The sequence below is a fragment of the Polypterus senegalus genome, chromosome 2, assembly GCF_016835505.1.
Source record: "Polypterus senegalus isolate Bchr_013 chromosome 2, ASM1683550v1, whole genome shotgun sequence".
Classification (NCBI taxonomy): domain Eukaryota; kingdom Metazoa; phylum Chordata; class Cladistia; order Polypteriformes; family Polypteridae; genus Polypterus; species Polypterus senegalus.
Window position 1 is genome coordinate 197647226 of NC_053155.1, and position 25678 is coordinate 197672903.

The 25678-nt window shown below is 40.2% G+C and overlaps 2 protein-coding genes across 8 annotated transcripts in view; one reads left to right on the forward strand and one right to left on the reverse strand.

Annotated features, from left to right (window-relative positions):
- kdm6a (lysine (K)-specific demethylase 6A) overlaps positions 1 to 25678 on the forward strand; it is a 548877-nt gene that overhangs the window by 306689 nt on the left and 216510 nt on the right. The window lies entirely within an intron of this gene.
- On the reverse strand, positions 12038 to 15895 carry LOC120523646 (zinc finger BED domain-containing protein 4-like). Its single transcript, XM_039745158.1, has 2 exons — positions 15523 to 15895; positions 12038 to 13461 (listed from the first exon to the last, which is right to left on the reverse strand). The coding sequence occupies exons 1-2, from the start codon at positions 15719 to 15721 to the stop codon at positions 13262 to 13264; spliced, it is 399 nt and encodes a 132-aa protein (XP_039601092.1). The 5' UTR covers positions 15722 to 15895; the 3' UTR covers positions 12038 to 13261.

Here is a 25678-nt window from a genome sequence, read left to right on the forward strand (position 1 = left end):
AATATGCAAGACATTGACATCAGGTATACTAAAAACTCATGTGCCAGATAGCATTTCAGGTTTTATAACAAAGAGGAAGGCTGTGTCTCAGTTTGCCAAATTTGAGTGAAGTGCACTGTCTGATGTAATCATGGTGTAGTTGGTATCTAGCATTATGCTGTCATTTGTAGATTATTTATTAGGTAGTGCTTCTATTGTACAATATGAAAATAAGCATTGCGTGCACAGTTGTCATCTGTGAATGAACTCAGAAATGTGCATTCTTGTGGGTTCCTTGCTTGCTTTTTTTATTTGGAGAATGGAATTCGGATCTTGCACTGATCCATAGAGAAGGGCATGGTCTTGTGTTGATTTCTGTGAAAGCTCTGATCGTGAAATGTCACTGATTTCAAGGTGTGCTTGACATTTTTGCCACGAGGGACAAGGACTGAATTGGATGAAACATCTACTGCTTATTCTCACCAGGTACCCCAATGCATGGATCATCAATTGAGTGTCTAAGCTTCACAGGGGACAAATTTACAAAATTATTGATAATTATACAGGCAAATTGCTCAATTTAAATTTTATGCATTGAATTGAAGGCTCGGATTTGTTTACCCGCAGTACCTTATTTAACTTTACCTGTTTATGTTAATATTTTTTATGGTCATTTGTATTTAATGTAGTGAAGTCCTCTAGTAGTAAAATGGCAAATGAAAAAAGAAAAAAAAAAAAATCTTTCAACTCTTTCTCCAATAACATTCTGTGTGAAAGTATTGTATGCAGGTGTCAAATAGCTGTTATGTTAGGAAGGTTATAGTTATATTAGACTATTGGTTTTAAGGTTAGGAGCTGCCAATTAAATTTTTGGTTATTTGTACATGTATAAAGCATGCTTAAGCTGATTAGAAATTACAAATACAAAAACATAAAATAAAGTTTCAGGATACAAAAAATCAATAAAACCACAAGCAATGCAACCCTTGTCTCCTATACCGTGCTAGTATGAACCAGAAAAGTGTGACTTGTAGAGAACCAGGGTTTATTCCTGATAAATAATAAAACATGTTAAGGTTAACAAAGTTTTCCTTATTTCCACTGTATGCAGTTTCCTACACATTAAAGGCAACAGTGTTGTCATACCAGTAAATTTTTAAACTTATAAATAAAAGGCATTTAGAAAGCATTTTTTTTTTTACCTTAAGACAAATAGTTTTGCTTGCTGTAGCTGGAGGTTTTCAAGTACAATTTAAATTGAAGAGGCAGAGGAGAAGATTGAAGTACAATTTAATTTGATGATAAGGAGAGGAGGAGTGATAAGGATTATCATGATTTTCTTTGTCTACTTAAACTTCATACGATATGCGAGGAGCTTCCTGAACAGCTAACTAGAAGAGTGTTAAAGCAATGTGGGAATCTATGTGTAAATTCAAGCTTTAAACCTGTGATTAGTTGAATTTGCCTTAGGTAATTTATTGTACTGTACAATATTGTACAGTCTTGTTCACACTTGCCATATTGGCACCAAAAGTAGGTCAAATGCTGTCATTGTTGCCATAAAGAGGATGGTACAAAGGAGAGAAAGGAATAATTATTTGCCTGTTTAGGCAATTTAGCTAATATAGTAAGTAAGGCATGTATACGGTTTCTGCAGGAACTCAAAAAAAGTATGCTAAGGTATAATAATGTGACCTGAGTTTTGATTTAATTGCTGAGACCAATGGGATTTCCACAATATTGATAAGTATAGTAGATCATTCTGTAGTTTGGGACAGGGTTCAAAATTGTTAGTTGGCAACGAATATCAGGTTAGCTGTTGTGGCAGTAGTAATAGTTAAGTGGACTAGTAACTTTTTTTTTTTTTTTTTTTCTTCTCTCTGCAGTGACTCTCCATGAGACTGCTGGGAAAATTTACTGTGCTATTAGTCAAGGCCTTTTATGGAATTCTTCTTAAATATTTTAGTTGGTAGGTGTCAGGTTGAGAAAGTGCAAGGCAAAGTATGAGGTTTGTAGTTTGCTTGTGCAGTTGCACTATGTGGTATGGTAAATCTTTCTTAGTTTTAATATGATTGCTTGACAGCAAATGTTTTTTCACAGTGTAGCTGTTGTAGTGAGTGGGCCTGATATTGTTTTTCTGTCTGTAGGTTCATTTATAAACAATTAACTGTTCCTCTTTTTGAATAAATCCATTTAAAGTAGGCCATTGTGGCAGCCTTGTCTTTATTAAAAAAAAAAAAGTGCCTCTGTGTAATCTAATTAATTCATTCAATTACCTTGTAAATTGTAGCAACTCTGTTACATCTTATAGGTTGAGCTGAAACCCTAAATTGTTTTTATGTTGTATGAATGACTACTTCAATTATTTATCCCTTCCCTTTGAGCATTATTCATCATTCTATCCTTTCTGGCTTCCAAAAATGTGTGTTAGATTCTAGCCCAGGTTTAACACTAGAATTACCAGAGTCTACAAAAAAACTCGTAGATCCGCCCCACCTTAAATTGCTTCTTAAAACCGTTCTCACCTCTCCACCAGCCTCCTTTGTCCTGTAAATGTGCCGATATAAACAAACTGCAAGCAGCCAGCTATTCCATCCCCCCCACCGACTTAGAACGTGCACAAACTTCTCCCAGCTCATGCCTCGATTATCTGGGAGTGAAGTGGAGTTTTAGAGTGGAAATAATACATTGTTATTTGGAGCATTTGGAACACGCATTTCATGTGTGTTCCGTTTCTACAGTAATCTGTGTAAACACAATGTTAAAACAGAAACAGAAAAATGTTACAAAATGTAGGCATAAACTATAAAATGTGTGAAACCTGAAGGCCAAAGATCAAATAAACACTTTCATAAAAGGTTCAAGAATTTAACAACTGCTTCTGTGGCGTAGTGGTAAGATTTCTTCACTTACAGCGCACCAGACATGCTGTACTTCAAGAGATCCAAGTTCGATTCCCCACTGCAGAGAAAACTTATTTATTTTTAATCTTCGCCGTTCTGCCTGCCTGAACTCCCTGGCTATCTATATAGTAATAACAGTAATTTTATTATTATATAGGAGCTTCCCTGTCTGCCTATCATATAGTGCCTTTCCTTCCTATCTATCTATATATCTATCCCCTTAGCTGTTTTTTATATATTTATTGTAAAGTGCCTTTCCTGTTTATTTATATATCTAGTGCCTTCTCTGCCTGTCTGTCTGTCTGATTGCATATAGCGCTGAACTTACTGCTCTGTACTATTCTGTCCTCTGCGTGTCCTGGAGTACAAAAGAAACACCACCATACAGCAGCATGTGCGAACTGGCAAGATCGGGGAAAAAACACGCAGTCACTGATTACAAACCGCAAGATGAATGAAAGAGACTATATATGTAAAAACATCATCGCACGAATGCAATATTATTTGAAAACGGCGCATATTCAAACCCGATCTGGCGCTGTTCGTTTTCAAATAATATTGCAGGTACTGTGCATGGAAACTGTTGCACTGAATAAGCTGACGCCTTCTGTAACAGCGTCCGCGTGTATTCAAACCTGATCTGACGCTGTTTGTTTTCAAATAATATTGCATGTAGTGTACTATTTTAGAATAAAAACATACATTTGATTTTAGTCAGTCTGTAAGAGCCAGTGTAAATGCATAGTAATTGTAAAGGTTAGCTTTTTTTTTTTTTTTTTAATTCAGTTCCATTCTCTCAGTCGCATTCACGATCCCCCCCTCCCCATCTGACACTGCTGTTTTCACATAAAGACGTGCTATAGCTCAAATGTGATTTATATGTATGTGTGTGTAAATATGTATGTATATATATATATATATATATATATATATATAAATATAATGTGTGTGTTTGTATATGTTATTCATAGGTCTGATCGCATTCTGATTCTATGATGTGTGTGTGTGTGTGTATATATGTATATATGTATATATATGTATATGTATATATGTATATATATGTGTGTATATATATATATATATGTGTGTATATATATATATGTGTGTATATATATATATATATATATATGTGTATATATATATAAATAATATTTATATTTTATCCAGAGCTCACAAAGGGAGAAAATGAGTTAGGTATCTCTTTTGACAACCTACCAGGTGTTGTCATCCGAGAAAAATAATTATATATACAAGAATCAAAGACAATATACATCAGGTGAAGGGGGGTTAATTAACACTAGAATTACCAGAGCCTACGAAAAAACTCGTAAATCCGTCCCACCTTAAATAAACTTCTTAAAATCGTTCACAGCTCTCCACCAGCGTCTTTTGTCATCTAAATGTGCTGATAAAAATCAGGCTGCAAAGCAGCCGGCTGTTCCATCCCCCCACCGACTTAGAACGTGCACAAACTTCTCCCAGCTCTTGCCTTGATTGATTTTCTAGGAGTGAAGTGGAGTTTTAGAGTGGAAATAATAGATTGTTGTTTGGAACACACGAATTTCATGTCTGCTCCGTTTCTACAGTAATCTGTGTAAACACATTGTTAAAGCAGAAACGTTTTTTATATTCTAGTAGTAGATGACAAAATGTAGGCATAAACTATATAATGTATGAAGCCTGAAGTCCAAATATCAAAAGAAATATTTTCACAGAAGGTACAAATCTAAGACAACAATTGTGCTTTTATTCAAAAAATATAGCTACAGAAGCAAAAAGCCGCCTTAACAAGCGACTTTGACACTTGTTTGTTATGACTTCTTCCGTGGCGCAATTGACTCAGCTACCGACTGGGATTCAAAAGGTCGTGAGTTCGATTCTGCACCTCTCCATTTTGAGAAGTAAACTGCTCTTAGTCTTACTATTTTGGGATAAAAACATACATTTCATTTTTGTCTGTAACAGCTAGAGTAATTTATGATACTTGTAAAGCGTAGCTTTGTTTTTTTTTTTTGTTGTTTTTGTCAGTTTTATTATCTTGGCCGCATTCACGAGCCTTAATACACCCCACCCCCGCATCTGATACTGCTGTTTTCACATAGACACGCTGTAACAGAAGTAAACTCAGCTCCCTTCTACATCGGAGCAAGAATGCACATACCATTGCTTGCATACTAAAGTTTCAGCAGGCACTTTTCGTGGCATTACACACAGTTTTGAGCATACCCTCTGCACACTACTTGTGACTTTAGGCTTTAGGAATTAAGTAAATAAATAAAGGTAAATCGTGTCATAAAATGATTTCTTCAAAACGTCGAATGTTATTTATTTGGCACGGACATGTCTGCATGCACTTTTTGTGGCATTACACGTGTATTTTTTGAGCATGTTCGTGCCAAATAATTAACGCTGTTCGTTTTCAAATAATTGCATTTCTCTCTATGCTGTGGTTTCTATTACACACCTAAAAGAAAGAGACAATATATGTAAAAACATCATCGCACAAATGCAATATTATTTGAAAACAAACAGCGTCCGATCAGCTGTAAAAGTATGGCATTTCTAAATGTTTGCTTTTTTTCAGTCTGATTCTCTCAGTCAGACTATATATTTGTCTCTTATTCACTGCACACAAGAACATGCAGGTAGCCAGATGCCGTATGCTACAACATGCTGGCGATGATCAACGCACATTTTAAAAAAAGAGAGACGTTTTGAAGAATTCATTTTATGACACAATTTACCTTTATTTACTTACTTCCTAAAGCCGAAAGTCACAAGTAGTGTGCAGAGGGCATGCGCAAAACTGTGTGTAATGCCACGAAAAGTGCCTGCTGACACTTTAGTATGCAAGCAATGGTATGTGCATTCTTGTTCCGATGTAGAAGGGAGCTGAGTTTACCTGTGTTACAGCACGTCTATGTGAAAACAGCAGTATCAGATGCGGGGTGGGGTGTATTTGGGCTTGTGAACGCGGCCGAGATAATAACTGATTAAAAAAAACAAAGCTAACCTTTACAAGTATCATAAATTACTCTAGATTTTACAGACTGAAATCAAATGTATGTTTTTATTCCATAATAGTAAGACTAAGGGTAGTTTACTTCTCAAAATGGAGAGGTGTAGGATCGAACTCGCGACCTTTTGATTCCCAGTCGGTAGCTGAGTCAATTGCGCCACGGAAGAAATCATAATAATCAATTGTCAAAGTCGCATGTTAAGGCGGCTTTTTGTTTCTGCAGTTATATTTTTGAATAAAAGCGTTGTGTTAGGTTTGTACCTTCTGCAAAAATATTTCTTTTGATATTTGGCCTTCAGGCTTCATACATTATATAGTTTATGCCTACATTTTGTCATCTACTAGAATATAAAAAACGTTTCTGTTTTAACAATGTGTTTACACGGATTACTGTAGAAACGGAACAGAAATGAAATGCATGTGTTCCAAATAATGATCTATTATTTCCACTCTAAAACTCCGCTTCACTCCCAGAAAATCAATCAAGGCATGAGCTGGGAGAGGTTTGTGCACGTTCTAAGTCAGTGGGGGGATGGAATAGCCGGCTACTTGCAGCTTTTCTTTTATCAGCACATTTAGATTAACAAAAGACGCTGGTGGAGAGGTGAGAACGGTTTTAAGAAGCGATTTAAGGTGGGACGGATTTACGAGTTTTTTCGTAGGCTCTGGTAATTCTAGTGTTAATAAAGTGGGTTCAGAAGGTGTTGGTCAAAGTTTTTTTTATTTGGATGTTCCTTTTAAGTCTGCATATGCTGGGTTCAAGTTTAAGTGTCTGTTAATGGTGTTTTCATTAGAGAGCCAAAATTGAGTCTGCTCTCTGGCACTCTTAGTATTGGCGCTGAATTTTACTTTTACAGTGCCCCAATTAAATGTATGTCTGGTGGAACTTGTTTGTTTGTACATCAGAGACCATGGGTCTTGATGGGTTCTTAATCTCTGCCTTATACGAAGAACTTAGGGTTATAATCACTGTTTCTTATATTGAGTAGCCAGTTGTGGTGGTTTGGGCATGTGAAATTGTCTTAGGCTTCTTCTGTTGGAGGAGAGTCCATTTATTGGGAGACAACCCAGAGAGAGAAACTGAATCAGAAAATGCTGGACTGATTATTTTTCTCAACTTGGCCGTGAGTGTTAGAGAATTTCTTAGAAGTAGCTAGAATAAATTATTGGAGATTTGGTGGCCTTGTATGTTCATGTCAATCCACCATGACATTTAACCAGAGGTGATGTGTTCAAAGTGAAGTAAATGTGTGCTTTTATTTTTTAAGTTTTAATTTTTTTTCTTGGGTCTCATTCATGGACTATTTAGGTCTTTGTAAAGTATCAACATGGATCAGAATTACAAGGTGACACAATCCACCTTCACCCCCCAGTCTTCGATAATATACACGTATGTCATGTTCTAAACTCCAAGGGGGCAACTGAAACCATTACAGACCTGCTCTACAAATATATTTTTATTTTAGCACACTTGATTCTCCCAGCAGACCTATCCATTGAAATCCACCCTAGCTCCTTGTTTTAATATGCAGAGTATAGTGGAAAAGGGAGGAACTCATGTGTGCAGGTCGTGGGACAGGACGAAGCACTGGGAGCCTAGGGAGATATCCAGTACTTGCTTCAGTATCAGTTTTGGTACCGAGGTCAATGTTGAAGTTACCATTTTTTTTTTATCAGTCCAGCACTAGTTGGAAAAGGTTTATACAGCAAGTAACTGTTCAAGATGTACCAAGATCAATTAACAGGTTCATATAGTAAGTAGTAATAGATTTATTTCAATATAGAGATCACTTTATGATTTTTTAGACATATTCATTAATGTACTCATTCATGCAGCATTCCTGAAGGAAAACTAAGTTGACTAGAATATTCATACCACCAGGTCATCATTTACTAGTGTCACTGGCTATCCACTCATGTCATGGTAATACTGAAACTTCCAATTTTCATTCAACATTTGGAAAAATATTGATATTTTTGACACCATTTTCTATAACAGAGGTGGGAAGCTGGAGGTGGGGTGGAGGTAACTTGAAGCATGCAAAATTAAAGATCACAATTTCTTATTTAAAAAAGAAATTATATAATTATAACTGTATTCCTTTTGAGAGAGGGCACTTGTTCAAAAGCCTCATATATGAATGTGTGCCATCTGAATTAGATGGCAGAATAAACAGTAGTGCCTTCTTTGGTAAACGTTAACAATAGTTTAACATTTTTTACATTAATTCAAACAATACTGTTGTTGAGGAAGTTCACCTGTATCATTGTGACATATTCACATGTAAAAGGCAAGTAGTGCAATCGCCCTTAAACTTTACCATAGCCTAAAGTAGTGCTTTCAAGATTTTTTTTCATGATGACACCCTTAACCCCAGTGCTTAAAAATTGTGCTTAAAATCCAGCATAATAGGTGTATACAATCGCTAAATAAGGGATTAAGTATAGAATGTGGGTGAGTATCCTTCTATTGTTTTTTTTTTTCTATGTTCTTGGATGTCAAGAAACAAACTTTTACTAATATTATAGTTATTTTACTATGCTTATTTTTATTGTTCATTTTATTAAGAAAATGAGATCTTGTTAGAGAATTCGGTTTTTGGCTAATAGAATGCAAGATGTCTAATCTGAAGAAAAAACTGAATTTTTTTTTTTTTTATTTCCATTTTTCTATACTCTTAATTACATTTTACTTGGCTTTCAAGAAGAAAACAGCACCTGACTAAAAGTAAAGTAACATGCAATACACCTGTAAACTAAGAATACAGACTACACGAGAAAATGTGCCTGTGTGAGCGCTTTACCAATGGAGAAGCAGTTGAATCTAAAGAAGAAAAAATAGAGCAAACATATGTTAGGACAATGCGATAAGAAACAGTCACATTTTAACGTGCATACACTAAATTAAAAGGTGCACTGAAGTCCACAGAACACTTCATCTGAAGGCTTCAGTTTCCACTTGTAATTTTCAACAGCAGCATAGTGAATCAGAGGAAGCATGGCCACTGCTCTGTGTGAGAAGCAATGTAGTGTATGTCCAGGAGTTTACAGATTTGATCTCGCTGTCAAACAATTGAGCAAGCAGGAAAGCACATCTGAGAAGAATAGGATCAGTGGTATAGAAAATAAGTGTTCATACTGTTTCAAAATTTTCAGATCTATATGTATTGATAAATAGCTATTTTAGGCAGCTGTGCTACACACTGAGCCTGCAATATCCACATTAAATGCACCTGTCAAGATGCTACATAAAAGGTCCATGTTTGATAATAAATACATTCTAAGCATTTTAAATTATAAGCCTGAAAAAGTATTGAGAAAAATATAAAATGAGTAAAATGAGAATTCCTTAGCGTCAGAATTGAGTAACTTAAGAGTCTGTCAGATTTACCACTAGAATCCCTGAAGCCTACGAAAAAAGTCATAATGCCAGGCTACCTTAAATTCCTTCGCACCTCTTCATGCACGTATTTGTTTTGCAAATGTGTCAAGCAGCAATCAGCCTGCTGTCCCCCTCCCCCACCGATCCAGTTGAAGTTTTCCCAGCTCAAGTCTGTTTATATGGGTATGAGGTGCCTGGAATTGTATATGGTAAATATATCGTTATTTGGAATAACATTAGAACACTCTAGATGAGAACAGGCCATTCAGCCCAACAAAGCTTGCCAGTTCTATCCACTTATTCCTTACAACAAAAACAAGTCGAGTTTTGAAAGTCCTTAAAGTCTGTCTACCACACTACTTGGAAGCTTATTCCAAGTGTCTTTCATTCTTTGTGTAAGGAAAAACTTCCTAATGTTTGTGCGAAATTTACCTTTAAGTTTCCAACTGTGTCCACGCGTTCTTGATGAACTCATTTTAAAGTAACAGTTTCGATTCACTGTACTAATTCCCTTCATAATTTTGTACACTTCAATCATGTCACCTCTTCACCTTCTTTTGCTTAAACTGTATAGGCTCAGCTGTTTTAATCTTTCCTCATAATTTAACACCTGTAGCCCTGGAATCCGCCTAGTCACTCTTCTCTGGACTTTTTCTAGCGCTGCTATAGGGGTGTGCGATATTGGGGAATAAAAAAACATCTCGATAGTTTCTGGGAATATAACGATAATTCCAAGATAGTTTGCATCCTTTTAACATGTGTTTGTAAGTCTTATTAAGATCTAGCTTGGTCTTGGTAATAGAAAGTTAATTGTAGCTTAATAAAACAGTTAAGGAAAACAGGTCTTATTTATTTAATTAAAACTGAAGTAAAACACCCGGATCCTTTCTGTGTGGAGTTCATGCGTTCTCCCCGTGTTTGCGTGGGTTTTTGCCAGGGGCTCCGGTTTCCTCCCACGGTCCAAAAGTGTGCAGGGTAGGCTGATTGGCGAGTCTAAAATTTACCCTTTAATTGTGTGAGTCTGGCAGTGTGAGTGTGTGCACCCTGTGGTGTTTTGGCGCACTCCCAGGGTTGGTTCCTGCCTGCGCTTCTTGTTCCTGGGACAGGCTCTGCCCCGCAACCACAGTTGGGATTAAGCGGTTACGATAATGGATGGGGGGATGGATGAATTAAAACAAAAACATTAAATTCACCAGTCAACTTATTACAGTTGGGACACTAAACAAATTGTGAATAAAAACTGAATGCAATGATGTGGAGATGGCAAATGTCAATATTTTATTTGTAATAGAACGTAGATGACCGATCAAATGTTTAATCCGAGTAAATGTATCATTTTAAAGGAAAAATATGTTGATTCAAAATTTCACGGTGTCAACAAATCCCAAAAAAGTTGGGACAAGTAGCAATAAGAGGCTGGAAAAAAGTAAATTTGAGCATAACGAAGAGCTGGAAGACCAATAAACACTAATTAGGTCAATTGGCAACATGATTGGGTATAAAAAGAGCTTCTCAGAATGGCAGTGTCTCTCAGAAGCCAAGATGGGTAGAGGATCACCAATTCCCACAATGTTGCACAGAAAGATAGTGGAGCAATATCAGAAAGGTGTTACCCAGCGAAAAATTGCAAAGACTTTGCATCTATCATCATCAACTGTGCATAACATCATCTGAAGATTCAGAGAATCTGGAACAATCTCTGTGCGTAAGGGTCAAGGCCGTAAAACCATACTGGATGCCCGTGATCTCCGGGCCCTTAAACGACACTGCACCACAAACAGGAATGCTACTGTAAAGGAAATCACAGAATGGGCTCAGGAATACTTCCAGAAACCATTGTCAGTGAACACAATCCACCGTGCCATCCGCCGTTGCCAGCTGAAACTCTACAGTGCAAAGAAGAAGCCATTTCTAAGCAAGATCCACAAGCTCAGGCGTTGTCACTGGGCCAGGGATCATTTAAAATGGAGTGTGGCAAAATGGAAGACTGTTCTGTGGTCAGACGAGTCACGATTCGAAGTTCTTTTTGGAAATCTGGGAGGCCATGTCATCCGGACCAAAGAGGACAAGGACAACCCAAGTTGTTATCAACGCTCAGTTCAGAAGCCTGCATCTCTGATGGTATGGGGTTGCATGAGTGCGTGTGGCATGGGCAGCTTGCATGTCTGGAAAGGCACCATCAATGCAGAAAAATATAGTCAGGTTCTAGAACAACATATGCTCCCATCCAGACGTCATCTCTTTCAGGGAAGACCCTGCATTTTTCAACAAGATAATGCCAGACCACATTCTGCATCAATCACAACATCATGGCTGCGTAGGAGAAGGATCCGGATACTGAAATGGCCAGTCTGCAGTCCAGATCTTTCACCTATAGAGAACATTTGGCGCATCATAAAGAGGAAGGTGCGACAAAGAAGGCCCAAAACGATTAAACAGTTAGAGGCCTGTATTAGACAAGAATGGGAGAGCATTCCTATTTCTAAACTTGAGAAACTGGTCTCCTCGGTCCCCAGATGTCTGTTGAGTGTTGTAAGAATGGGAGATGCCACACAGTGGTTAAAATGGCCTTGTCCCAACTTTTTTGGGATTTGTTGACACCATGAAATTCTGAATCAACATATTTTTCCCTTAAAATGATACATTTTCTCAGTTTAAACTTTTGTTCCGTGATTTATGCTCTATTCTGAATAAAATATTAGAAGTTGGCACCTCCACATCATTGCATTCAGTTTTTATTCACGATTTGTATAGTGTCCCAACTTTTTTGGAATCCGGTTTGTATTATAGTACATAACTGAACAGTGGCCTACAGGATGTACACAAACATTTGCACTGAGACCAACAAAACTATTAAAATGAGAGCACCTACTATTCATGTAAACAAACTATAAATGCACAGGGAATAAAATACTTGTACATCACAATTAAGGGCCATGAACTGAACATGTGCGGCATGCAAGCAAGAACACAAATCTAACATATTGTAGTATACTGTAAACATCTATCGAATACTGCAGAAGTAGCATGTGTAAACAAGTTTTACACAAACGAACACTATTAAAGAAATTACTAACTTCCTTTGTCCAGTATTGCACAAGGCTGTGAGTTTTGAGAAAGTTATGAGAACTATAAAATTCTACTGGAGAAATTTTAAGGAACACCAGCCTGTCCACAGCATCTGGCTTCAAACCATCACGGTTACATGTTACAACATTTCCTCTGGTACTGAAAGCCCTCTCAGAAGCACTGCTTGAGGCAGGAATGCTCAGGTACTCTTTTGCTAGTTTCCTCAGTCTGGGGAAATTTACTTCTTGTGTTTTCCACCACTCAAGTGGATTTACCTCACTGTCCACCTTGGGTATCATTAAGTAGCTCTTGATCTCTTTTTCAATGGCAGTGGGCAGAGACTCGTCCTCTGAATTCCTGTGCCTTTTTGAAATAGCTGCCAAAATACTTTTTTTTTCTTTTTACTCCCTCCCTTGCGTTATCACCTGATTCAGTTTCTGCAGCCATTGGGTGAGCTGAAGCAGTTGAGCGTCCTGATGTAGGGCTGTCCTCCTCTGTCGCCACAGCCATGAGTTCTCTCGCAGCTGTCATCATAATAGCTTCGATCCTTTCATCATTATTAAAGCGATTTTTGAACCGTGGGTCAAGTGTGGAAGCCAAACCCAGCAGTTCGTCTACAAAGTCCTCTGTGTATTTGGAGTTCAGATACTCTAGAATGGCTTGTTTAATCTTTTTGGTTAGGTCTGTGTCATCAGACTTCACCTCCAGGACATCAGAGTTGAATAAGGCCAGCACAGGTTTTAAGAAAGAAACTGTTACAAGTTGCTCACCTGAAAGAGTATCTGTGAACTCCAGAAGAGGGCCTAGTGCTTTACTTACTGCCTCCAGCACTTCAACATCTTGCCATGTTGGGACAAGATGCCTGTTCTTTTTGTCTGCAGTCAAAACATGACGAATGACTTTTTCTTGTTAAATAAATCTCTCTATCATGTGCCATCTTAAGCCCCATCTTGTTGGTGACTCAGTGATAAGTTTATGCATTGGAAGTTTGAGTTCCTCTTGTGCATCAACAAGTGCTTTCTTTTTTTTCCAGCTACTGTAAAAAGCTCTGACCACCTTTTTGCAAACTCCTATGGCTCTGTCTATCCTTGGATCCCGCATGCTCCTCTCTGGAAAACATTTAATATAAAATTTAATGGAACATTCAAAGTATACTGTATACAGGTGCTTGTCATAAAATTAGAATATCATGACAAAGTTGATTTATTTCAGTAATTCCATTCAAGAAGTGAAACTTGTATATTAGATTCATTCATTACACACAGACTGATGTATTTCAAATGTTTATTTCTTTTTATTTTGATGATTATAACTGACCACTAATGAAAGTCCCAAATTCAGTATCTCGGAAAATTAGAATATCAATTAAGACCAATGTAAAAAAAGGATTTTTAGAAATGTTGGCCAACTGAAAGGTATGAACATGAAAAGTATGAGCATGTGCAGCACTCAATATTAAGTTGGGGCTCCTATGGCCTGGATTATTGGAGCAATGCGGCGTGGCATGGAGTCGATAGGTCTCTGGCACTGCTCAGGTGTTATGAGAGCCCATGTTGCTCTGATAGTGGCCTTCAGCTCTTCTGAATTGTTGGGTCTGGCGTATTGCATCTTCCTCTTCACAATACCCCATAGATTTTCTATGGGGTTAAGGTCAGGAGAGTTTGCTGGCTAATCAAGAACAGGGATACCGTGGTCCTTAAACCAGGTACTGGTAGCTTTGGCACTGTGTGCAGGTGCCAGGTCCTGTTGGAAAATGAAATCTGCATCTCCATAAAGTTCGTCAGCAGCAGGAAGCATGAAGTGCTCTAAAACTTCCTGGTAGACGGCTGCGTTGACCTTGAACCTCAGAGAACACAATAGACCCCAAACCATCACTGACTGTGGAAACTTTACACTGGACCTCAAGCAATGTGGATTCTGTGCCCCTCCTCTCTTCCTCCAGACTCTGGGACCTTGATTTCCAAAGGAAATGCAACAAAACTTTGCACCACTCAGCAGCAGTCCAGTCCTTTTTGTCTTTAGCCCAGGCGAGACGCTTCTGACGCTGTTTCTTGTTCAAGAGTGGCTTGACACAAGGAATGCGACAGCTGAAACCCATGTCTTGCATACGTCTGTGCGTGATGGTTCTTGAAGCACTGACTCCAGCTGCAGTCCACTCCCCCACAGTTTTGAATGGGTTTTGTTTCACAATCCTCTCCAGGGTGCAGTTATCCCTATTGCTTGTACATTTTTTTCTACCACATCTTGTCCTTCCCTTCGCCTCTCTATTAATGTGCTTGGACACAGAGCTCTGTGAACAGCCAGCCTCTTTAGCAATGACCTTTTGTGCCTTGTGCCACTCCTTGTGCAAGGTGTCAATGGTCGTTAGAGGGGACGAGGCGGTCTCTTGGTCTGGAATCCCTACAGATTTTATTTTTTTTTCTCCAGCCTCTGGAGTTTTTTTTTTTGTTTGTTTTTTCTGTCCACCCTGGCCATCGGACCTTACTTATTCTGTGTTAATTAATGTTGACTTATGTTTATTTTTTATTGTGTCTTCTGTTTTTCTATTCTTCATTTTGTAAAGCACTTTGAGCTACATTTTTTTTGTATGAAAATGTGCTATATAAATAAATGTTGTTGTTGTTTTGGATGACTGTCAGGTCAGCAGTCTTCCCCATGATTGTGTAGCCCACAGAACTAGACTGAGAGACCATTTAAAGGCTTTTGCCGGTGTTTTGAGTTAATTAGCTGATTAGAGTGTGGCACCAGGTGTCTTCAATATTGAATCTTTTCACAATATTCTAATTTTCCGAGATACTGAATTTGGGACTTTAATTAGTTGTCAGTTATAATCATCAAAATTAAAAGAAATAAACATTTGAAATACATCAGTCTGTGTGTAATGAATGAATCTAATATACAAGTTTCATTTTTTGAATGGAATTACTAAAATAAATCAACTTTGTCATGATATTCTAATTTTATGACCAGCACCTGTATAATAATTGCATTACAACATTCTTATATTTTTATTGTATAATGTAATATATTATTTGAAATTATATTGAATTATATTTTTGTCATCTACAGCTTTACTTCTCAGGTCTTTTTGTATTTTTTAAACGTCATAATAAATAAGATGATGAATTTAACCTAAACTGCATTTAATAGAGGAACCCCAAGTTACTCACCAGTTGCAATATGAAGCCTATACCCAAAACAAGGTAGCCTCTTCCAGTTATTAATCCGTAGTGCACTGACAACATTAGCCCCGCTGTCTGTTGTCATGCAAACCGTGCGGTCTTCTCGCAGTGACCATGATGCCAGCGCATATTTCAGACCTTGCGCAATGATGTCGCCAGTGTGATCTTCAATGAATTGCACCGTCATGGAAAGGTATGGCTCGGATGTTCGGCTTGACCATAAATCCGTTGTTGTGGCAAAATGTGAAACCTTTTGCAGTTGTGGACGATTTTTCTCTCTTGAGTTATTGCCGAACAGAGTAGGAGTCTCACACCAGATAAAATTAATCAGTAAAACACACTTTATTGCACCTAGACTAGAGAAGCCCTCGTATAGGAAATTCTTTGCTTTTTTATAGCTTACAGAGTCGAGCAAAATGATATCATTATTTCCAAAAATAGAGGCGGCGGTACATATTTCTTACTGCTGACAAAATAAAAAAGAAGAAGTAACCTTATTTGGAGCTTTAAAAACAGGAACTATAATAAAAAACTGGTTAAAGAGCAGATTCTGAGACAAACAGGAAATACAGTAACAGACTTGTTGCTGGCAGATTCCTTTGACCTGCTCACCCAGTACACTCTGTACCTCACACAAGGGTATACATAGAAATGTCACATACACATTTTGTAACTGCTACATGTCACAGGGACAAGCTGTAACTGCTACATGTCACAGGGACAAGCTGTATTTTTCATTCCACACTCGACCCCTTTGAGCAGAAAAAGGAATCTGGCAGGTTAAACTTCGGAATCACTTTCAGGGGCCAAAAGAAAAACTTGTTCTTGACGTAGGAGGTAAGCTTTAGATAAAGTAGAACGGAACACACGAGCAATGAGACAGCGGACAAGAGGAAGTAAGCAGCAAGAGGCAAGAAGGAGCAGAAGAACTCCAACAGCAAGGGAGACAAAAATAGATTTGAACCATTGCCCCCAGGAGCCGAACATAGAGGTGAACCAAGAATCCCAAGGAGAGTCTAGGCCAGAGTTTGTGGTTAACTCATTAGAGAGAGGTGAGGCCAGCTAAAGCACGAGTAATTGAACCATCAGGGGCAGTATTGTTAGGAATGTAAGTGCAGCAAGTGTCACCAAACATTGCACAGACACCCCCTTTCTCAGCTAGGAGCATATCAAGAGCTAATCTATTTTGCCATGTTATCAAAGAAGTTTTATCCAATTGTTCGTGGATACCTCTAATGGCATCTTTAGTAAAATTTAAGAATCGCTGCTGGTTATAGTATAAATAATTAATCCAGTCAACATTTTTATTAACTGTTGACCACCAGAAAATAATGGATTCAAAACCAGCGGCAACCTGATCACGAGCTTTGTATTGATTTGGAACCCCTCTGGGGACTCCTATGGAATCTATGTAAACACCAGGGCCATGAAGAGTGTAAGAGTCCTCAGAGTGAGGGCCAGTGTAGGAGTCCTTAGATTGAGGGCTGGAGCGGGGACGGCGACGAAGAAAGATAGAAGAAGTTAAAGAGGGGGAAGAGAAGGGAGTGGGAGAAGGAAGAATACGGAATGGCATAATAAGTTGGACCGGGGCACAAGTACCTGACCAATTAACAGGAAGGGTATCGCGGAGTTGGGTGGGCTTACACATCCACCAAATATCAGAACGAGGAGTGGTGTGATTGTTAAGGAACACAGAGAAATTAAGGAAGGAAGTGGAATTGTAGATTTTAGAGCAAGAGGAGGAAAGGAGATGACCAACGTGACGGGAACTTGTTTGGGAGAAGCAAGTGTAATTTCCAGGAATGTATTCAAAAGCAGGAGGAGTCATTCTTGGAGAAGGGGGGAAAAGAGAGAAAAGAGGGAGCAGGAAGAATTCGGGGAAATGGAAGGAGTATTAAAAGGGAAAGTAAACAAGGAAGAGAGTTGGAGGAGTTATGGGACAAAGGGAAGGGGGTGGTTGCGAGATGGGGACGAGCAGTGGCACATACATAGCAATCGGATTGATTGAGCTGACGAGCTGAATACAGGATCCATTGCAGCCAACGGTTCCGATCACCGTACCCAGTTTCAACCTCGAAGGTGGATTCTATGGAAAGAACGGACAGAGAGGAGAATGGAGAAGTAGTATTGGAAGAAGAAGAAGCATTAAAAGAAGAAGAGGAAGATGAAGAGGAAGATGAAGAGGAAGATGAAGATGAAGAGGTAGGGGAAGTGGAATACACCTCAATCCTGAACTTTCCCAACAAATCTATACCAGAGACATAGGCACCAAGAATGTAGATGCGGAATCATGTAAAGAAGCATTCTTAATAGTAACCACTAAAAGATTACAAAAATAGGATGATTGCCTGTACAGGCTTCAGCATCGGGTGTCCTTTTATAATTGAAAAACGAGTCTTTAACCCATGTTGCGTAGCTTGTGTAGGGTTATACCCCCAGTCCTGGTTTCCGGTGTTAGCGAACACATCGCTCCATGAGCTACATTCTGGGACACAAACGTATTTTTGTGAGGAAGTCCAATCATGTGGAGAACCAGTACAGGACGCAACAGAACAAAAGTCCAGGGTAAAAGAATGAGTGGTACCCTGAGGAACTCGGAATCCTTGTGGTTCTCTGGGGGGAACAGGGATAGATAGAACGAAAAGGAAACGGATCAAAAGACAGAGGAATGGTGCCATCTTTTACAATGAGATGCGTGGATCCAGGCAGGTAATCCTTCAACTTTCACAGCGTGAGGGGTTGACAGAAGAACTTGAAACGGTCCTCGCCACCTGGGTTGGTGCCAGTGTTTCCTGCGGGTATCACGAACCAAGATCCAGGTTCCTAATGGGATAGGCGAATCCTCAGAGGGAGGGGTGGATCTCCAGGCTTGTTTCACTTGTTCATGGATCTCCTTCAGAGAGGCTCGGAGACCTGAAAGACTAGAGAGAAGGTCATTGTCCACAGTATGTAGGTTCACATTCCCTATGACCATGCCAACTGGCATGGGTCTACCGGTAAGAATCTCAAACGGCGATAGCCCCAATTGTCGGTGTGTCGCCCTCGTAGCCCCATCAGGGCCAGTGGAAGGGCATCAGGCCAGGAAAGATTTGTCTGCTCACAAATTTTTGCTAATTTTGACTTCAAAGTGCCATTGCATCTTTCAACTATACCTCCACTCTGTGGGTGATACTTACAGTAGTGGTGTACATTAATTTGGAGCCATGTGGTTAGTTCATTTATAACTGAATTCACAAAATGAGTCCCATTATCAGTCTGCAGTTTCTGGGGTATTCCCCATCGTGGGATAATTTCTTTTATTAACGCTTTAGCCACAGTTTTGGCATCATTATGCTTAGAAGGGAATGCTTCTACCCATCGGAGAACACATCGACAATTACTAAACAGTACCGATATCCCTTGGCGGCGTTAATTGATGAAATCCATTTGGAGATGCTCAAATGGTCCCATCGGATCGGGTAACGGCGGACTTACCTGCTTCCTTTTCCCACATTAAACCTTTGGCACAGCGCACATCTCTTACAAATTGATCTGCATAACTAGAAAACCCTACTGCTTCCCAATGCTTCTCAACATCCTGAATCATAGCATCTCTTCCAGCATGGTCCAGTCCATGAGCTATTTTCGCCATTCCTGGAAAGGAAGCTTTGGAAGAAAAGGCTTATTAGTCTGACGGTGGGTCCAAACACCTTCAATCAAGGAGCCTTCCTTGGACCATTTCTTCTTCTCAAGATCCGTTGCCGAGCTCTGTAAAGAAATCATCTGGTTATCTTGAACCGACTCCGAACTCTGTTGGAAAAGAGAAACTGGAACATTATTACGAGCAGCTCGTTTAGCAAAGTAATCAGCCAATTCATTTCCTTTACTAATAGGATCCTGTTTGCCAGTGTGTGCCTGGCACTTCACAATAGCCAATTTAGATGGTTTAGTTATGGCATCCAACAAAGATTCAATTAACTTCTGATGTTGAATGGGCTTGCCAGTACTGGTCTTAAAACCCCTTAATTTCCATAATGCCCCATGATCATGACAGACTCCAAAAGCATAGCGAGAATCTGTATATATAGTAATTTCTTTTCCTTCTGACAGCTGACATGCTCGAGTTAGCGCTATTAGTTCAGCTGCTTGTGCACTGAGGCTAGAGGTAATTCGGTTAGCTTCCAGTAGGTGGTCCCCTTGGACCACAGCATAACTGGTCGACGGAGCTCCATTTTCTAATCTTAACGAACAGCCATCTACAAATACGCTTTCACCTGTTTCTAATGGAGTTTCCTGCAAATCAATTCTCGGCTTAACTTCTCGAGCAATCACTTCCTGACAATCATGCGGTTCTCCCTCCTCATTTGTCGGGAGTAGAGTAGCGGATTGAGGGTAGAACACCTTTCAATTGTGACATTTGAGAGAGTGCAAAGAACGTTCTGATAATGGATGGCTCTTGCTGTAGTTAGATGAGAAGTTTTTGCTTGTACTAAAATGGAATGAACTGCATGTGGGACTTTAACTGTCAGTGGACTCATGAGTACTATATCGGTGCTAGCTAAGACTGCTTCTGTGGCAGCAGCAACTGCTCTTAGACAAGGAGAAAGAGCAGCTGCAACGGGGTCTAATTTTTTGAAAAATATGCAACTGGCCTTTGTTTGTCTCCATGTTTTGAGTCAACACGGCATTCATATATCCCCTTTTAGTCCACAAACAAAGTGAATGGACGAGAATAATCAGGTAAACCGAGAGCGGGGGCAGAAAGGAGGGCAGTTTTTAGGTCAGAAAATGCAGTCTCAGCTTCAGGAGTCCAGGAACGTGGCCAGATAAGGGAAGGCCGGGAGTGTTGGCCAGATCCTGCAGAGGCTGAGCACGTGCTGAAAAATTAAGGATCCATTGTCGACAATATCCAAGAATGCCTAGGACAGACATAACCTGTTGTTTAGTGACCGGTCTAGGAAGATTCTGAATGGTTGTAATGCGACTGGTGGAGAGAGCTCTTGTGCCATTGGCAATGTCATGACCTAAATATTTAACAGTTGTTTGCACCAATTGTAATTTAGCTTTGGACACTTTATGGCCATTTTCAGCCAAGAAAATAAGTAATTTCTTTGTGTCCTTTTCGCATGATTCCTGTGAATCACTGCAAAGCATGATATCATCAACATATTGAATTAATGTGGAACCACGGTCTGGCCAGAAACCCTCAAGATTTTGAGCAAGCGCTTGTCCATACACACAAGGAGACTCAGTGTAGCCCTGAGGCATAACAGTCCAAGTCCAACGGCGGTTTTGAACGTAAAAGCAAACCAGAACTGAGAGTCTGGGTGAACAGGGACAGAGAAGAAAGCGTTAGCCAAGTCAATTACAGAAAAATATCGGGCGGAAGGTGGAATCGCGGAGAGAATAGTGGAAGGGTTAGGAACAATAGGGGCCCTTGGGAAAATAGCAGCATTGACTTGGCGAAGGTCCTGAACAAACCGCCAGGAACCATCAGCTTTTCTTACCGGCAAAATAGGAGAATTTACCGGAGAGTATGTAATTGGAATTATAGCTCCTCGTTTCACTAAATCAGAATGAACGGCAGAAATGCCGGCCTCTGCCTCAGGAGACAGAGGATATTGAGCTCGATGTGGACGGAAGGAGGATTTTGGGTAGATCACCAGAGGTTCACAATGGGCTATTTGCCAAAATCGTTTTATCCTGAGACCATAGGCAGGAAGGGATATCTGCGAGCCAAGGAAATGAAGGAGAGAAACCTGTAAGGGAAATACAGAACATGAAGGGAAGGTGTGCAAAGACTACGATTGACTAAAAAATTAGTTTGGAGAACAACCTTTGTAACTAAATGGTCAGAGGTGTCGAAGACACCAGGGGCAACATATTGCCAATCTGTCCGGTCAAGACAGTGTTGAACCCAAGGTCCAATTTGCACCCACTGCGTGTCATGCGATTTGGCAAGAGAAATATGAGGGACGGAGCCACCCAAATAGTAAATCTGCTGAGAAAGGGTGAGATGAACAGATGCAGCAGCTTTGGTGGAGGACAGGAATAGACAAGGAACAAGTACATTTTCTGGTGTGGGAGCCGAAGAAAGAAAAGATTCCAACCAAGGGGCATCAACGTCAGCGGGGAAGTATTGAGCGGTACAGTGAAGGGTGTCAGGGACTTGAAGATGGGGGAACAAACAGGAAGGGAATGTACTAAGGGCCTTTAATAAAATGGTGTGTGGGGAAATGGAAAGAGTCCAAGCTGCAAAGGAAGGTGTTGGGTGAGATGATTGAAAAAGAATCATAGGGGTGGAGCAGTTAAAGCCTTTGGGGGTCATAGTAATCGATAGGGAAAGTTTAGTCATGAGGTCACGCCCCAAGAGGTTAACTGGGCAAAGGGAATTAAGGAGGAAACGGTGTAATATGGATGGACCAGAAGGGGAACTTTGGACAGGAAGTGGGAGTGAGACTTTAAGGCAATGGGGTTGTCCAGAGGCTGTCAAAACAGTAATTGTGTCGTTCGAGGCAGGGACCTTAGCCAGAGAAAGAGTAGAGCGCGTAGCGCCAGTGTCAACTAGAAAAATAGTCTCTTGTCCATTAACATGCAGAGATAAAAGAGGATCATCCTCAGGATCCGCAGTCAAGAGAGGAAACATGGAGTGGCTAGAGGTCCCTAAAAATTCCTAGGGCCAGCCTTGGTTTCCGGGGAAACCGGGTGTAAATTCATCTCCGGGGGTAGTCAAAAGAGGCTTATTCTGACGATTTGGACAGTCTCTTTTATAATGGCCAGGCTGACCACAATTATAGCAATAGTAAGGAGTAGGGAGCTGTTGTTGTTGTTGAGAAGGATCTTGGAAAGAGGTAAAACCACCTCGACCCCGGCCGCGTCCTCTCCCTTGGAAGCCTCCCCGGGCACGCTTGGACCGGTGGCGCCTCCCGTCCATCAGTGTAGTAATTGAGTTGCGCAGCCACCAACTTAGCTTGGGTCTGTTCTTGCTTGTGCAATGTCTGCCTTTCAGCATGTTCAGCATGTCGCTTAACCTCTTCAAAGGCAGCCGATTCCCAGCCAATGCATGAGATACGGACTTTAGATTGGATGTCTGAACGGAGACCGGAGACAAAAGGAGGCACGGCTGCACGACGTTGGTCCTCAGCCCGCTCTATGCCCGAATGGGTAGCCATCAAATCTCGAATCCTAAGTCCCCATTCCTCCACAGTCTCATCTTTTTCTGTTTTGCAGCAGAAATCAAAGCCCAGTCAGTGCCCTTTTATACTTTTCCTCTAAGTTCGCTTTCAATAGACTCCACTGAGTTTGAAAATCTGCCTCTCCGTACTGACCATCTCCTCGATGTAAAATCTCACGCCAAGTCCACGGCTGTCCATTACTATCAGTGCCATGATTAACAGAAGCCCAAGTTGGACCCAATTTACGACGAAGGACTTGTGTCCATTCAGCAGCGTTTGGTTTATACATGCTGTCCAACTGTTCTAATTGTTCAATAAATTTCAGTCCCCCTTCCTTTTTAGGGTCAACTAAGGAGCTGACCACCTCTTTTAGCTCACTTAAGTCCCAAATATGGGAAATGGAAATTGTCAAGGGATTCTGGTCACCAGTTGGTTGATTGGGATTATGCCGGGGATTAGGAATCTGTATTAATGGGAAAGCAGTAGAGGGAAGGAAATCGGGGTCAGGGGCAGTGGGGGAAACTGAAACAGAGGATTTAACGTGTAGGGGATTGAAAGGTGCTTCTATTTGGGCCCTTCTTCGTGTTGTAACTCCTCCTCGGTGTACGATAGGGAGCTCAGGTTTTTGTTCTGGTGGGTCCTCCTCTACCTCCTCCTCCTCTTCGGACCCTCCCGGAAAATCATAGGGTGGGGGTTCGGGAACATGAGTCCCAGAACCATATAATATAGGGTATAGACGTTTCTGTTTCTTTTTCTTTTTAGAATGGTTGTCAGGTGGTTGGGCTGTTTGTAAAGCTAAAAGCAAGTCATCCTTCTCTTTTTTGACCTTACTTTCATTGGCTCTCAGAACCTCATTCTGTCTAGTGATCGCCTCTAAATTTCGATCTTTTATAACCAATTCCCATCTATCAAACATATCCATGCGATACGGACCTCCCTTGCAACAACCTTGGGTATTTCTACACAATATTTTCCTTATTTCCTGAATCTCACTCATATCACGGTGCCGTTTACTGGCCAACGCCCACCGCTCTGTTTATTCCACTTCTTACATGCCTTTTTAAAATCTAAGCCTGTCTTTTTCTCAATTAGTTTCCTAGGTGACCCATTTTTCCGACGTCTTTTGATCCTCCGAAAACAGTCCTTCCAGTATAAAGTTAGACCCATCAGACCCCTGCTTAACTTTTTTACTACTAGCGGAACCCATTTTCTTTTATTGTCCTAGTTTCTTCCCCTGAAACTATATCTTTTATTTCCTAGTTTCTTTACCTGAAACTATATTCAGTGTACACTGTTCTTTTCCTACTCGATTTCCTTTTCTCTTAAATTACCTAACTGTTAACCGTCTTTGTCCGTGACTGACCTTTGACGGGCAATGGGCTCTTTTCCTTAGGTGTGCCACGCACCTTGTAACCGTCCCAATGCCTATCCCACTAATATCCCAGTTCGGACTCCTACATCCTTTCCCAACAGTTAATTAAAACCTCGAGTAGATAATTAATATCCTGGGCGCTAGTGTCAGTTTAAAAACTGTCAGTTACTTATCACTCTTATCATACCCACCACCAAGGAAACCCCGACGGTACTTACCTAGTCTAGGTATTTAATCTGGTGCGCAATGCAGAGTACTCCACTCGGAATCAGGAGGAGACCGGGGACTTCTCACTCAGAAGCCGTCCTAGGACAGGGCAGTCCTAACTTTGCCGGAACTGCTTTTCACTGCTGCCGGAGCTCACAGGCAGTCTGCTTCAAAGAAGACAGATCCGTAAGGCGGGTACCGATCAAGGAGTCAGCCGATCGTCTCCTGCCCGCGTTCGGGCGCCAAAAACTGTGGACGATTTTTCTCTCTTGAGTTATTGCCGAACAGAGTAGGAGTCTCACACCAGATAAAATTAATCAGTAAAACACACTTTATTGCACCTAGACTAGAGAAGCCCTCGTATAGGAAATTCTTTGCTTTTTTATAGCTTACAGAGTCGAGCAAAATGATATCATTATTTCCAAAAATAGAGGCGGGGTACATATTTCTTACTGCTGACAAAATAAAAAAGAAGAAGTAACCTTATTTGGAGCTTTAAAAACAGGAACTATAATAAAAAACTGGTTAAAGAGCAGATTCTGAGACAAACAGGAAATACAGTAACAGACTTGTTGCTGGCAGATTCCTTTGACCTGCTCACCCAGTACACTCTGTACCTCACACAAGGGTATACATAGAAATGTCACATACACATTTTGTAACTGCTACATGTCACAGGGACAAGCTGTAACTGCTACATGTCACAGGGACAAGCTGTATTTTTTTTTCATTCCACACAGTTTATGCGTCAGAGTTTGGCGACACGAGTCATACAACTTAGGCTGTTTGACTGAAATATTTTGGACTTGTACTCCACACATCATGCTGTATAACCTAACATTCTGTTTGTCGTCTTAATGGCTTCTGAACACTGTCAGGAAGTCGATAGCTCAGAGTCCACTATGAGTCCTAAATTCATCTCATAAGTTGTACTCTTGGTTTTCCGACCGCCCATTTATTCAACCTTACTCATGTATAATACTTTACATTTACTGACATTAAATTTCATCTGCCACAAATGCTATCTGAGTCCTTCTGTACTGATATAACGGATTTCAAATTATCTGTTAATCTACCTATCTTGGTGTCATCTGCAAACTTAACCAGCTTGTTATGTATATTCCTATCTAAATCATTTATATTTATTAAAAATAGCAGAACTCTAGCATTGACCCCTGTGGAACACCACTCTTAACATCGGCCAATTCTGATGAGGTTCCTCGCACCATCACCCTCTGCTTCCTGTGTCTGAGCCAATTCTGCACCTATCTAAAAACATCACCCTGAACTCCCACTTCTTTTAATTCAATGCCCAATCTCTTATGTGGCACCTTATCAAATGCTTTCTGAAAGTCAAGATAAATAATACGATATGCCCCACTTTGATCATATACTTTTGTTGCCACCTCAT

Coding starts and splice junctions, on each gene's coding strand:
- LOC120523646 (XM_039745158.1), bottom strand. CDS start 15,721: ATGACGGTGCAATTCATTGAAGATCACACTGGCGACATCATTGCGCAA. Junction 13,462..15,522: donor TAGGCTTCATATTGCAACTG/GTGAGTAACTTG, acceptor AATGTTTTCCAG/AGAGGAGCATGCGGGATCCA.